Genomic DNA, 13,814 nt, shown 5'->3' on the forward strand with positions numbered 1-13,814 from the left:
TTCAGGCACCTTTCTTCAGACATATGTATTTCCACGCGGCACGTATGCAAGGGCCTCTATCGCTAGGCAGCGGTTTAAGCGCAGTGCTTGTGGCATATTTGCAGAGCAAGCGAGGGCCCCATGCGGGTATGCCACGTCTCTGGCTTTCTAGTGGCTGCCTCATTGGTGCCGTTGTGCCCTTCACTGTGATTAAGATGTTGACGCTTAACAACAAGCTCGTGGACTCCAAGAGCTGCGTGCATCGTGGTCAGTCGTGGATGCGGATCATGTTAAGGAGGTGGGGCAAACTTCATTCAGTGCGCGCAGGGGCCAGCGTATTGGCGTATACGGGAATGTTGGTTGCTATGGCGTGTGGGGGAGATCGAACATCGAATGATGTATGAAATTTATTTTTCTCTAGTAGTCACAGTCGCTTGGATAATGGCGACATACTATATTTTAATGAAATTGAAGCGACTAGCAGTCGTCGCAAAATTTGATCAACGCAACTTCGGGAAAGGGCAAAAGTTGCTGGGACTCGGTGGCTTCTTCGTTTTCTCAAATTTACGAACTTCATTTAGCCTCAGTGGTGGAAATCCCTAAAAACGAAAGCGTGTTCAGTTTTCATTTGGCTAAAGAACGCAAACACCGAATATGGTAAGTGGGTAACATTTCCTACCAACGCATCATGACTTACAACTCATTGGAACTGATTGTCGGTTAATTTAGACTATTCTGGACGAGCTAAATTACTTGCGATACCTATTTGCCAAGAACATCCGCAATTTATTGCACTTTTTGTCAACTAGTGCCCACGACGCCCACACTTATATCAGCAAGCTAATCCAACAATGTTGTATCCAATTATTTGTGGATGCACCAGCTCAACTGCATCGTGCACTGGTTAATTTTAATCAATGGCTAGCTGAAAAGCTACAGGACACGCAATCTGGAAGTGATCAAGGACCAGAGCAAAACAAAGTTCTATCGCTGTCTCTGGAAGAGCCACACGATCAAACACAATCACTGGATGTAGCTGTCACTGCCGTAAGCTCAAGCCCGACTCAGTCAATAAAAACGAATTGCAAGCTCAACATGGTTCGATGCAATAGTCTTCAGCATATTGATGTGAATTTTCAGACGCAAGCGAAAGATTTGGAAGAAAATTTGAAAATGCATTTTCGGTCATTTGAATTGCAGAAATCGCTCGAGCGGCAGCAAGAGGTGCGCTCGCTACAATCTCGATGCCATGTCACAGAAAATCAAGACTTAGGCTCGTACAATCAAAACTTGTTTGGCCCGAGATTACCGCATGCAATGCAAACTGCAGACGAAGTGAGCTCTCCGCGAAAACGCCGTCAAAGTGCACTTGCAAATGTGCCTGATTTCGGCATGAACGAAAAAAGTGCTGCGAATTATAGCTCAAAAAGCTCAGAAGACGTAACCGATTTTGAAGAGGACGGCGTTGATGGAGTTGATTATCGGAATCAAAACATTCGATTGCACAGACAAAAACCTTCGGAAGATACTCGGTATTCGCAATCCCCCGATTTTGTAGGCAAATCGTTCCCTGAATGCGACAACGGTGACTATCAACATCTTCTCGAGTTGCAAGGAAACGAAGAAAACAACAGGAGGTGGTACCAACAAGCTTTGCATTCGCTTAATGTAAATCGTGAGCAACGTCGACTACTGCTCAAAAGCAGGACTAAAACTGCTAATAGACCTATCACCAGTTTCTCCTCGTATCTTGTAAAAGAAGCGACGTACGATGCTCACGAGTTCTTGCGACTTGTTTCTTTTCGAGAGTCCAATAAAGACGGCGAGGACTTGACATGGTATCGCCGAGCATTGCAACATCTCAAGAACGAGCGTATCCATTGTGAGGGCTCTCGCGACCGCGACTCGGTAGCCTCTACCGTTTCTATTGTTGACTAACTTGACCTATTAATTTAAGGCGATGCCAACTTTTTGTGTCATTTGGAACTCGTCAGCCACGATAAAGGATATTACATGCGAATGTTATCACCAAATCCAAACATCACGTTTTATCACAGATAATCAATTTATAAAGACGCCGTTCTAGATCATCGTTGCGTTTGCCAAGCTCTACAATATCGTCCCGAGCATTTTGTAAGAGATAGATAGCATACTCGTACCTCTCCTGCATCGTGCGTTCTTGCAACAAAAAATCATTTTTCAGCGCTTCAAGCATTTGCGATACTTTAAGCTTAGTTGCATGTTTCCACTCAGCATGATCCGTTTGCATTCGGTGCATTTCCTGCTGAAGTTGCAGTGCTTTACTGCGTTGCTTTTCAACTTCTTCAGCCAGCTTTTTTTCCTTGTCTGCAGTCATTTCAAGTGCAACCATTAGTTGAAGCTTGTCATTCTCGGCTTCCTCTTTTAGACGTTGGCGCTCTTGATCCAACTCAGACTGCAAATACGTTGCACGCTCTAACTTCATCTTTTCTCGCTCATCATCTTGAATGGCTTTGCGCAACTTGTCATCTTCCTCGAGCAAAGCGCTTTTCGTAACAATTTCAGCCTCTTCCTCAACAAGTCTTTCTTCACACCGTTTTAATTCCTCCTTCAATCGCGATAACTCGTCACGATCAGAGATTAGTAATGATTTGCGCGACTCGATCTCTGCCATGCGATGTTGCTTCTCACTGGAATTCTCTGCATTTATCTGCTGAAAATAATGTACTTCCTTTTGCAACTTGCTCTTGTTATCGACATAACTTTGTTTTCGTACATGCATTTCTTTTGAAAGACGCGCTTTCTTCTGTTGCAAAACTTTAATCTTTTTCATGAGATCCATCTTTTCTTGCTTTACTGTCTGCATAAACCCAAGAATTTTTGAATCATTCGCGAGGGAGTTCTGTCTTTCCTGCTCATACATCTCTGTGAGACGCTGCTTCTCGTCCCATGACTGTTGCTTTGCTCGCTCAAGGTTTGCAATCTTTTCCTCCATCTGACCCATCATTTCTGGGTTCCCACTCGATGCTGACATCGGTCGTGCCACCATCTGGCGTAGCATTTCTATTTCCTCGCGTAACTCACGAATGATCTTTTCGTTAACATCTTCATTCTTCTTGGTCGCATTTTTAATCGACTTGGCTCGATTCGCGTAGACTAACGTACCCACACTCTCTTCATAATTGTAATCTGCTGGAGAAATTGCTGCAATCATGACAGTCAATGAGTTACCACCCAAAGACTCTTGAAGCAGCCGCGTTAGTTTGGAGTCTCTATACGGAATATGCGTTTTGGCTCCACCTTTGCGTGACTTGTCGACAGATGCCAGCATATTGATCACATTGCCCAAAGCACTTAGACTCTTGTTGATCGCTGCACCTTCCTTAAATCGGTCACCAGTTGCACCCGTCTTTGAGGCACGCTCCGAACCTGCAAGATCTACCAAATTGATTTTAGCATTCATACATATTTCCTTACACACACCCGCCATCATTTCCGATCGCTTGGACAAGATCTTGATCGTAAAGCAACTATGTGAGCGAGAACTGCGCTCATTCATTTGAGTAGCTGCCACTTGTCGCACTTTGTTGCCTTGCTCGAGCAATCGCGTTACATCGGCTGGATCACGTACGACAAGCTCTGCTAAATGCTCGACATAGATACCCATATCGGGGTGTTCTCGGATTTTTAGTACTTTATCCGACGGATTCAGCAGATCTTTGATAACTTCATTATAAATCTCCAAAAAGGATACTGTCACGAGATACTTCAAACCTCCTTGCTCTTCAGTATGCACACTTTCTGCGGCACTTGCGCTGATTCTCGCAAAGAGATCGTTATTCATTAGTGGAATGATACCGTGGTCATTTCCACTACCCATCATAGTGTGCGTCTTACCAGACCCTGTCTGTCCATACGCAAAGATAGTACCATTGTAGCCTAGCAAAGCTTGATCGACCAACGGTTTGGCTATATCTTCGTAAACTTGAGCTTGAGTGCTCTCTGTGTAGTAGGCATTATCAAACGTATACTGCTTTTTCCCCAAGGCTGTATCCGTAGCCTCTACTGCTGGGCTAAGATTTTTATCAGCTGTTGGGGAGATAATCACTGTTGTGCCATCAACTACTTGGACAATTTCACGTGCACCCATTTGCGTCTCGCGCGAGCTCATGGGACGACATCGCAATGCCACTTTTACATTCACGTCTGTTGACATGACGTTCCGCTGGTGTGTTTCAAGAAATAGAGAGATATCACGTCCAGATCGACAAAAAATAGAGTTTCTTGAAATAGAATCGTTCGATATATGGCTCGATATTTACCTATATTGTGAACTAATAAACTCCTTTATTATTTTTTTGGAAAGATTTTGGAGTGACCTCCTCGGTCTTCCGTCTCAGACCGTGTGGGTGCTTGTGGCTTGACGCCATATATCCCACCATGAAATGGCAGAAGCGGTGCAATTTTTTCAAAAAACTGCCACCGTAATCGGTCCAAAACACTCTCTACCGAGTCTAACGCGGGACGTACATCCAAATATACCGACAGTGGCTTTCCAGGCGTAGAAGCTCCAGAGTAAAAGTCGATCACATAGCGTACTTCCTTGCCGTCTCGATCCACAATCCAATCATGGCGGTCAAAAGGCAGCACCGACCAGCCCAGCAAATTCATCAATTTGGCCTTGGGACTGTATTCAGTCGGCTTGCCTAAAAACTTCTTTAGCTTTACCGGTTCCTTAGCCCTGTTTTGACAAAAGTAATAAGCAATTGCCGTGTAATCAAGATCTAAATAGTGAACGCACGGATGAAAGCTTTCCCACTTAAGCACTTCTCGCCAACTCTGCTCATTGACCGTATTATGAATAGCTACAATCGTTTTCATTTGCTCTGCTTTGGGAGCCCATCCCTTTCGCTTCATGGCCTTAAAGTACATGTCTTCGCTTGGATACTCCCATTTGTCTTCGTTACCCGTCTGATGCTCCGGTGTCAATTCGCCCTTAGGTATCGATGATACGACTCGCGACTTCGATAGGCATGGAAGATTAGAATTAGATCCGTACACTGAGAATCCTGCAGCGTGATTGGCTACGCGCAGCAATTCGGCGGTAAGGCCAGAGTTTCCATCTATAGGGCACTCAGATGCATCATGGCTGTTGTTCTTTGTAGGATCCACGGAACAGCTTTTATCTTGTCTTTTACTTTCATCGATCTTAACGTTGTCACCTGAGCTTTTGTTAGCTTTGGCCGATGTCCTGAGTGGAGGGTGAGGGCACGCTGCGGCTGCGGAATTCACGTCAGCAGTCATTGATAGTGCTTGGTTGAAATTAAATGATAAAGCGCTCGTAAATTATAGTAGCACCGGCATTGTATAGAAGCTCAAAATTATTATTTTAAAAGAGATGTGTGCAGCTACACGATTTCCAATTCTTGTGGAATACACTAATACATCGATGACGATGCTTGTAGATCCAAAAAAAGCTCATTTTATGCTTCATGCTTTCCTTTTTCTTGTTCCACAGTTGTCGACTTTGTCGTTGCGTCAATGACCTGCCATCACAAAAAAAACGTACAATTTGACTTCATGGCCAACAGCTGCAATGCGAACGAATTGGAGCGTCATCGTATTTCAAGCACGCTAATTAGGTAACTTGCGCTGTTATTTCTTCATTGTTTACTCATCGCAAAGATCCACGCTGACTCTACATCGAATCGTAGGTCAGAGCGATAAGATAGTGCTCATACATACCAAATATAAAAAGTGCTATAACTGATGCCGATACAAACGAAGTCTAACTCAAGGTGTGTTCAGTCGTCTCAAAACGATTTGGTGCACAGAGAGAGCTTTTACTCAACGAAATCGTACAAACGATCGTACAGAGGACGGCGTTGTACACTCGACTCAGCATCTGAACCGAAAGTTTCTTTGGTAACTGCGTGTCTTACGATAGTGGACGTGCTTTTCCAGTTCCGTACAATCGCCATATAGGATATTGTACAATTGTACGAAATATTCAGGACTACCTTCTCATGCAAACGTTGGGACTCCGTATAGGAGAGGACTGTGGTGTTCGTGCAGGCAATCGATTAGGTAGAGTACTGAATATTTACCAGCTCAAGCGTACATACAATGTTATAGTACACAGAATGAATCCTTGATGAATGCCACTCCAGAGCAAAGCAAACTAAGTAAACATGTGTCAGATGGGCTCTCGATTCGCTCGATAGTAAAGCGAACCATTTTATGTGCCTATTAACGCGAACTCTGCAGGTAACAAATTCCTCTGTGAAGATGCACGGCAACCCTGTGACACTTGGTAGCATTTGTATCCGAGACATGATTCGTGAGAATACTGGATCATCCGTAAGGATGGAACATGAGTTGCTCGATTGCCGGACTCCGTATGGTCAGATACGCTTGGTCTATCGTGAGTCCCGAAGGGATCACAAAAAGGCAGCTCGGTTGCCAGATGCAGTGATTACATGTCTGGAGCATTCACCAGGCATGAAAAAGTGCTAGTGCGCTACCTTCAATAATGCATAAATTCGGCCTGGGCCGAAGCATCAATGACACCCACAGTGACGATGATCGTCTAACCTTTTTGAAGGCAGGAACAAAAATATATCTTCCTTTATGAGATAAGTTGGGATGGCTATGGATTTGGCCTAGCAATAGATATAGAGAGATCTGAATCAGCCCGTCGCTTTTGTGATCTCCAAGGTCGAAAGCCGCACGCGAGAATAAGCACTTGCGTGCAAAACCTCTATGGAAAATGAATTCCTAACAAGAAACACCTAATACTTCATTTTGAGCTGCCCAAGCAGGCGCATCTTGTGCAGTTTAATTACCTACCAAGAGAAAAGAAAACTAAGCTATGGCCAGGAGTTAACAAATTCAATGACCGGGATGGCGTCAGCCCTCATTCTGGCGAGGTAAGGTCACCGTTTCTATCAATAGTCCTAGCAATTATGCTACTTGCATCGAGACTTTCCCAAGACACGTGACCTTCTTCGACGTAGCGGTGGGTGCAGATCAGAAACGATGTACAAATTTCAGGCTCCGAAGGCCAAATAGGGTATCGGGAAATAAAAAACTTCCTTTTCACGCCGCAGGCGATGGAGCTCTGTCATGCGGTGGATATATCTTGGCTGCTGAACCTGACCGTAGTTCTCGCAGATGTTCCATCTGTGGAGAGAAGAGATGAGAAGTGCCCTTGCGTGCTCCTTCCATCTAACCTGGGAGGCACAAAGGCTCGGGCTTTCAAGGATATCCAGCTTATGTGATTTTTAGCGTGGAAATATCGAGTGGCGGTAAGCACTAAGATACCTACTGGATTTATACTGGGTTTCATCACACCTCGCTGAGATCGTAAATCATAAATACGAGCCCTGGGAGGAGCGACTCTCTTTAAAATAGGAGGGGCCACAGCCCATTGTTGTTACTTATTAACATCAACACCTCGAGCTTTGTGATGCTCTGCAGATACAGTGTAGAGCGTGAAAAGCTATCTTATCCTAAACTTAGATCCTGAATATAGAATGGCTTAAACGCCACGATCTACAGATCAACTGAAGGAAAGAACTTCAGGTGTCTCGCATTTCTCTCCTGGCAAAGCTTCAGCGGGTCATGATGCCAAATAGTAGAAGCGCTTTTACGAAGTCACGATAGCTTCTGTGCAGGGCGTAAAACCGCATCATCTAGAGTTGATTTGGCAATTTTCCGGAGATGAGGTCAAAAGGCAGAAGTGAGAGCAAGCCGCGGGTTTCACATTATCTCTGCTTATATGAAAGATCCGAATCTATGTTGTGGCCTCCCAGACTTTATCTCTGGTTAGTCGTCTAATCACAGCTCCAAGCTATCGTCTCCTGTGTCAAAGCCAGTAAGGAATAGATGCTATTGGGTTTAGCAGTGTTCCATACAAGCGCCTGTTAAATCGAATGGCGACTGCAAGTCGGGAATATAAGCGACAGGTCGGGAAGCAAAATAGATTGTATTATGATGTACCGGGACTTTTATTGAGTCTGCAATACCATTTGGCGCGCTCGCCATGCGAAGCAATGAAGCTCCATGGATAAGCGATGAGTTATATACGTTCGTAAGCGCAGTTACTGGGAAGTTGGAATTCTCCTCCACTACCTCTCAAAACACTTATTGAGCTAATAGTATCATTCATAGGGGATGTTTACGAAGAATTAGAGTCACCATTATCGTACGGTTAGCAAAGGACAAATTCATATCATTCGTCCTGAATGAGTCCGTCATAGGAGAAACTCGCAGAGCATTGAAAGCGTAGGGTTATATTTCAAGGAAGATCAAATGTTCACCTCGGCAAAATGACTAAGTGTCGTTGTTGCTTATGCTTTGAAGCTCCTTGATTTTTATCTCTCCTGCAAAAGATTTCCTAGCGCTTCCCACTCGCGAGTGAAAGTCAAGCATATTTTTAGTCTGAGACTTGACGTAGCTTCAACTGCTTTCTCACGGAGATGAGCAAGGCTTCTTCCAGCAAAATGTTATGGAAATGAGGTTTCACACTGCGTCGCGCTTTGTACCTCGCGGAGTGAAGCATTCATCGCGCTGTAGTCGGATGTCTACCTCACTGAAGCTGGCTTGTATATGAAACTACAATTGCCCACACACCTTCCTAGTAAGCCTTAGGTCAACTGACACGCCTTACGCGTTTTAATCGCTTCCAGCTGTCGTTGACTTACGTAGAAGGGAGAGGACGTGATGCACCGGGGCTGCCGTAGCTGCTTGCTTAGAGGAAGCTAAGCTGAGGTCAACAACCTTACGTTCTTTACAAGAACCGGTGCAAGTGTAGCGGATCGCAATTCGCTACTTCTAAGTACTAACGTCTTACCAAGGCAACGAACATTTCTGTTCAAACACAAAACTGTATTTGTTTATTTTAGCTGCGGCATTTGCTTATTCAAAAGCAGACCCTGATTAATATAGTAATATGCATTACTACTGGCAATCTTGCCATGTGGCGGATTCTTCTTACGGTGTAGCCACGCCTCTGTGCGATTACACTAAGTGTATAATACACGCCAATGTACGGTCGAACAATCTTTTGCGACCCGCCCTTTCTTTTAAGGGCACGTGTAAACCCGTTACACTTCCCCCTTTAAAGTCGTGAATTTACCCAATTCACATTTAACGGTTGTCTCATACAAGGCTCGCGTGTCTGAGACACCTTAACTTTCTTCGAGAACAACTACAAATCTTCTCCGCTCTATGAGCACTGGGTCTGCGACATGCAAAACACCCAGCCCAGCTGGTAGCGAGGGCGCCCGCGGGCAACGCCCTTCTTCTTCTCAACAGGGTGCACAGTACGTCCGCGGCTATACAGGAAGCACATCCCAAGCCCTCGGCAACTGGGTGCAGCACACCGCACCCGCACCGGAAGAAAGATTACATCGTCGAGGGGCTGGAGAAATTCGACTATGAGTTGGATATTCCTTTCTCAGCTAGAAAAGACGAGGAAGATGAGGTGCGCCAACGGTGCTACGTGATCCCAGCTCGAACCTTGGGACACCGTGTCCGTTCCCCGACCTCTCGGCTTCCGGGGGAAGTGGCATTATTTCCAATCGCCTCGACGAGGCACAGGAGCAGCAAGTGAAGGCTGTTCATAGGGCGGCTCTCCTGCGCTCGTATCCACACTTGGTTTTAGCCTCTCGTGTGGAATACGACCTCCGCTTGGCGGATCCCGCTACTGAAGCAAAAGACGCGATCACTCGATTGTTAAGCGTCTACGCAGTCGGGCCTCCGGCCACTACACAAGCTGAGCTTGATCAGCGGAAAGCTCTGCGAGCTTGCTTTTTGGTACCCAAAAGATCCCAATGGATCGGTACCACGCTCGACATCGAGCTAAAAAAAGCGGTGTCCCTGTTCCCGCAACACGAACCACCCCTGTGGTGCCCACCCCTGGCGAAACTGCTGCAGATGACAACGTGCTCTTTGAGCGATGGGTGCAGCGGCATCGGAATCTTGCCTTGCTGCCTACCCTACAGCGAAGCCACAAGGAAGTGGTCGTGCGCGTAGATTGACACCTTAGATTTGTATTTGCCAAACTAAAGGCGCTACGCCGACTTCCTGCGTTATGTCACCGTGTGACATATGGAAAAATCCAGCACGCTCCCGCGAGCTCTGTGGTTCCTAACACGGATGAGTCTACGATCTCAGCAGCTCAGAACCATAGTTTAAGCTCAGTTTATGGCCCTTCGACCTCCCGGACTACTGCCGAGAAGCACGGGGCGCACAATGACGCGAAGCGTCAGGATCCTTTTGATCATAAGCATCTACGATGTATCGCCGAAATGGCACCTCAAACTCCCACGAGTTCTCGAAGTTTGGGTATTCTGGCCACTTCACAAGATATTGGGTTAAACCCTGTCGACGACGTCGACCCACAAGGCGCCCCGCTTGGTTGTGGACGCCACCATTTTCATCGAGAAGAATTGGCGGCGGGCGATGACGACTTGGTCGATCGCCGTCCGGTGACTCGCGATGCTCTTCGAGCATTGGAGGACAAAGTCCGTCGTCATAGGCACTCTGCCGAGCATCTCATCGAGGTCGCCTACCGCTGTGCGGAGGACCTCGAGAGCCTATAGCACTTTGTGCACCGAATGCCTCGCGTTGAGGATGTCACTCAACCGCGCCCAGTAAGGCGCCCCGCCCCTACTGGGTATTGTCGTTTCCCGCGACGAACCAGAAGTCTGGTAAGAAGCAAGACGCCAGTTTGATGAATCTTGACAGCCAGTCTGAAGGTGACGGGTGTCTCCACAAACAAAACACTGTCGGGTATCCGAGCGCTGCTGGGCAGCTCGGAGTTCTGCCCGCTTCTCAGCATAGCTGAGATCCGTCGGCTCAGTCCCACTCGACGAGCTGCTGGACTGTACATTCCAACCAAGTCGTGCCGACTATGCGCTGAATTAGGAGGAAAATGCCGCTTCGATCCGAAGTGCTGCACGTTAGTGCCCATTCTCGCGCTCGACCCCCGAGCTTGGAGAATTTGGCGCCACGCGATGTTGCTCGGTCTGGAGCATGGCAGACGCCACGGCCTTTTTGACCTTCTCACACCTAGCTCCTACATCATTTCCCTCGAAGGTCTTAGCACTCACCATGAGCGGCTCGGGTCAGGGGTGTATGTGCCCTAGCAGAGCATTTTCATAGCTTTAAAACGCCTGTAGCGACATCAGCTTTTTAAGCCCGTTCTGCATGTTCTATGGCAAATAGGAGTATTCATCCATCCCCACAGAGAATCAGTCGTAACGACTCAGATTCAGAATGACTACAAGTGCTACAAAAAGTACTGCGGGGCTGCCATAGCTCTTATGCTTAGCGAAAGCTAAGCTAAGGTCGGTGACCTAGGTTCTATACTTTGAACCAGTACGAGTGTAGCTGATCGTAATCCGCTACCTGAAAGAGTAACCACAGCCTTAACCCAAAGCAAATAAACTCTGCCGTTCAAAATGTTAACTGTATTTCTTGATTTTGTTTGCGGCAGAGCCGTCTATGATTGAATGTATACTTTTTCTAATTATGTAATAGAACCAAATTAGAATGCATAACTGGCAGTCCGGCCACGTACTGACTTCTTGTTATGTTGTAGCCACACTATTGTGTAATTACACCGTCTCGTGTAACCTACACCCACAAATGGTCATGTGACCCGTCCTTTCAAATCAGGGTACGTGTAATTCCTTTACATGTGACCACTCCATAAGATTTCGTTTTTTGCGTGACATATACCAATAGTTTGGATCATTTCCAGCATCATACAACTGCCTAGCACTTGAGCGCTTCTAATGGTGCTAAGTGAAAATGGGTTCACTAATCTTAAGATAGTCACCTACGCCAGATAAGCCACTCAATATCGTTTTTGATTGCCAATCGGTCCATGCTCATGCTTTTCAAGCCGCGGTAAACCAAAAATCAGGTCATACCGTTTGTCCATCTGAAGGACTGAAAATAATTCCTTCGATTTTAAGTCTTCGAACTTCACTTTAAGATTAATTTTAAGTTTCTTCGTGGTGATCACCGTACCAGTGGCCAACTTTACTGTGATAAAGCCATTGTTTCTATCTAGTGCATTCGAAAGCACTCATTCGTTTTCAGCACCACTTTGCTTCTGCGCACAGTTACGCGACGCGCCAGAGTCAATTAAGACTCTAAACGGAAGACCGTTAACCTTCACATTGGCAGTTACAACGAGGAGACCACTGTAGCTCGTGTCGTTAACGAAAGACAGTGATCCTTAGAGGGATAAACCGTCGTGAGTGATTATACCGCCACACTCACAAGAGCTTATAATTGCCCCAGAAGACCACCCTGCGTCTACTGGGTACCGGGCGTTTCCCGAACGCCTCGTAGTATTAGTACCACATGACTCGAGACCATTTCGACGAGAACCGTATTGAGAGGTTCGTCTCTCACGTGGACATTCGCGGCGGCTGTGACCAAATATCCGTAACTGCAGACTTGTTGCCTATGTACAGTCGTCGCGCTGAGGCCCATTTATTCCAAAATCGCGGTAGCAACAGTCACAGCATCCATCGAGTTGACAGATTGACCACATGATGCTTGACGCTAACAGAGTCGTCCGGATCTGACGGATGACTTCCGTCTATAGAGGACCATAAGTAAGTCCTTCCATTAACACAATGACTATCACTGCCCCTGGCAATGGCTCACTCGCCAGGCTATTACGAGGCTCACGGAGCTTGTGTACGTAGTCGCACAACGTGCCGTTGTCTTCACGGCATGATAGAAACTTCGACCGTTGTTGAATCGCCATACTCGGTGGAAGGAGCATTAATTCCATGGCCGTTTCGGTTAAAAAATAAAGTAGCCAGGGCAGTTGACTTCTCACGTCATCGCCCAAAACTTCGTACGGCCATAAAAAATTGCGACATGACAAAGGCCACTTTACTATAGTCATCACGAATTTGAGCCATCGTGATAGCGATGTCCATTACTTGCTACCAGAATGCAAAATATTTATCTTCGTTCCCGTGAAAGCTTTTCATCTTGATTTTCGCGGAAGATTTCGTGTGTACCGACGGTATAACCACCACTGGTGGAGGAGGTGACGGAACCGGCGTCGGTATGTTTTGCGTTTGTAGTTCCAATTTTTGCTTATATGCAGTGAATTTTGCTAAGCATTGATTTATTCATTTTTGATCCAATCGGAGCATATCGGGAACCGCATGATCTCCGATCAAAGCTTGCAGCTTCACCATACACTCCTACTGCGAGTGTCTTGGGAGCGAATATTCATCCCTGCTGATCCGAAAGCGAGGTGCCCCCATCATCCATCGAAGTAGTCTTGGTTTGAGTTACTATTAGTGCTACCAAGTGTGACGGGAATCGCCCGTCCATGTACACACATTCTCTTAGGAAGGCTTAAGTCACATGACACGCCTCACGCGCACCGCGTGTTGCTCGCTTCCAGTGGGCCGTTGACTTTCGTAGAAGGGATGAAAGGTGAAGTAACATTTACAATTATTGCCAATGGGCTTTTGACTCCTCTAAACTGAAAAGTACTTCTAGTTCTGATACAACAGAACTGAAAGGGGATATCCAACAATACAGGGTATACGGTTAATGTCAGACACACAAAGCGTGGTCCAGATAACTTGAGTAACGGGACCTGTCCCGTTTCAATTTAGCTATTAGTTAGGTGAGACGACAGATTTTTTGATAATGTTTGCGAAAATTGCTACATCTTCAACAATTTGAAATCATTGTTCAGATTTTATGAAGGGTAAGTGTAACGGGGTTACACGAACCCTAATAACAAGGGGGTGTCACACGAGATGTGCATGATGTGACCACACACCCAAACAAGAATACGGTAC

At 46.2% G+C, this 13,814-nt stretch overlaps 3 protein-coding genes across 3 annotated transcripts; 1 reads left to right on the plus strand and 2 right to left on the minus strand.

The window, feature by feature from the left end:
• Window positions 1-44: 44 nt before the first annotated feature.
• On the plus strand, window positions 45-1,917 carry PHALS_12505 (Protein of unknown function DUF1772; the record flags this gene model as incomplete). The annotated part of the gene is made up of 3 exons (XM_024728066.1): window positions 45-377; window positions 464-636; window positions 789-1,917. 3 exons carry the CDS (start codon window positions 45-47, stop codon window positions 1,915-1,917), a joined length of 1,635 nt encoding a protein of 544 aa, XP_024578580.1.
• Window positions 1,918-2,020: 103 nt separating this feature from the next.
• On the minus strand, window positions 2,021-4,174 carry PHALS_12506 (kinesin-like protein; the record flags this gene model as incomplete). Its single annotated transcript, XM_024728067.1, has 1 exon — window positions 2,021-4,174. The coding sequence occupies one exon, from the start codon at window positions 4,172-4,174 to the stop codon at window positions 2,021-2,023; it is 2,154 nt and encodes a 717-aa protein (XP_024578581.1).
• A 134-nt stretch (window positions 4,175-4,308) lies between these two features.
• PHALS_12507 (cytochrome c1 heme lyase) lies at window positions 4,309-5,262 on the minus strand (the record flags this gene model as incomplete). Its single annotated transcript, XM_024728068.1, has 2 exons — window positions 4,309-4,699; window positions 4,760-5,262. 2 exons carry the CDS (start codon window positions 5,260-5,262, stop codon window positions 4,309-4,311), a joined length of 894 nt encoding a protein of 297 aa, XP_024578582.1.
• Window positions 5,263-13,814: the final 8,552 nt, after the last annotated feature.

Source organism: Plasmopara halstedii (genome assembly GCF_900000015.1).
Source record: "Plasmopara halstedii genome assembly, contig: Scaffold_614, whole genome shotgun sequence".
In the NCBI taxonomy this organism is placed as follows: Eukaryota; Oomycota; class Peronosporomycetes; order Peronosporales; family Peronosporaceae; genus Plasmopara; species Plasmopara halstedii.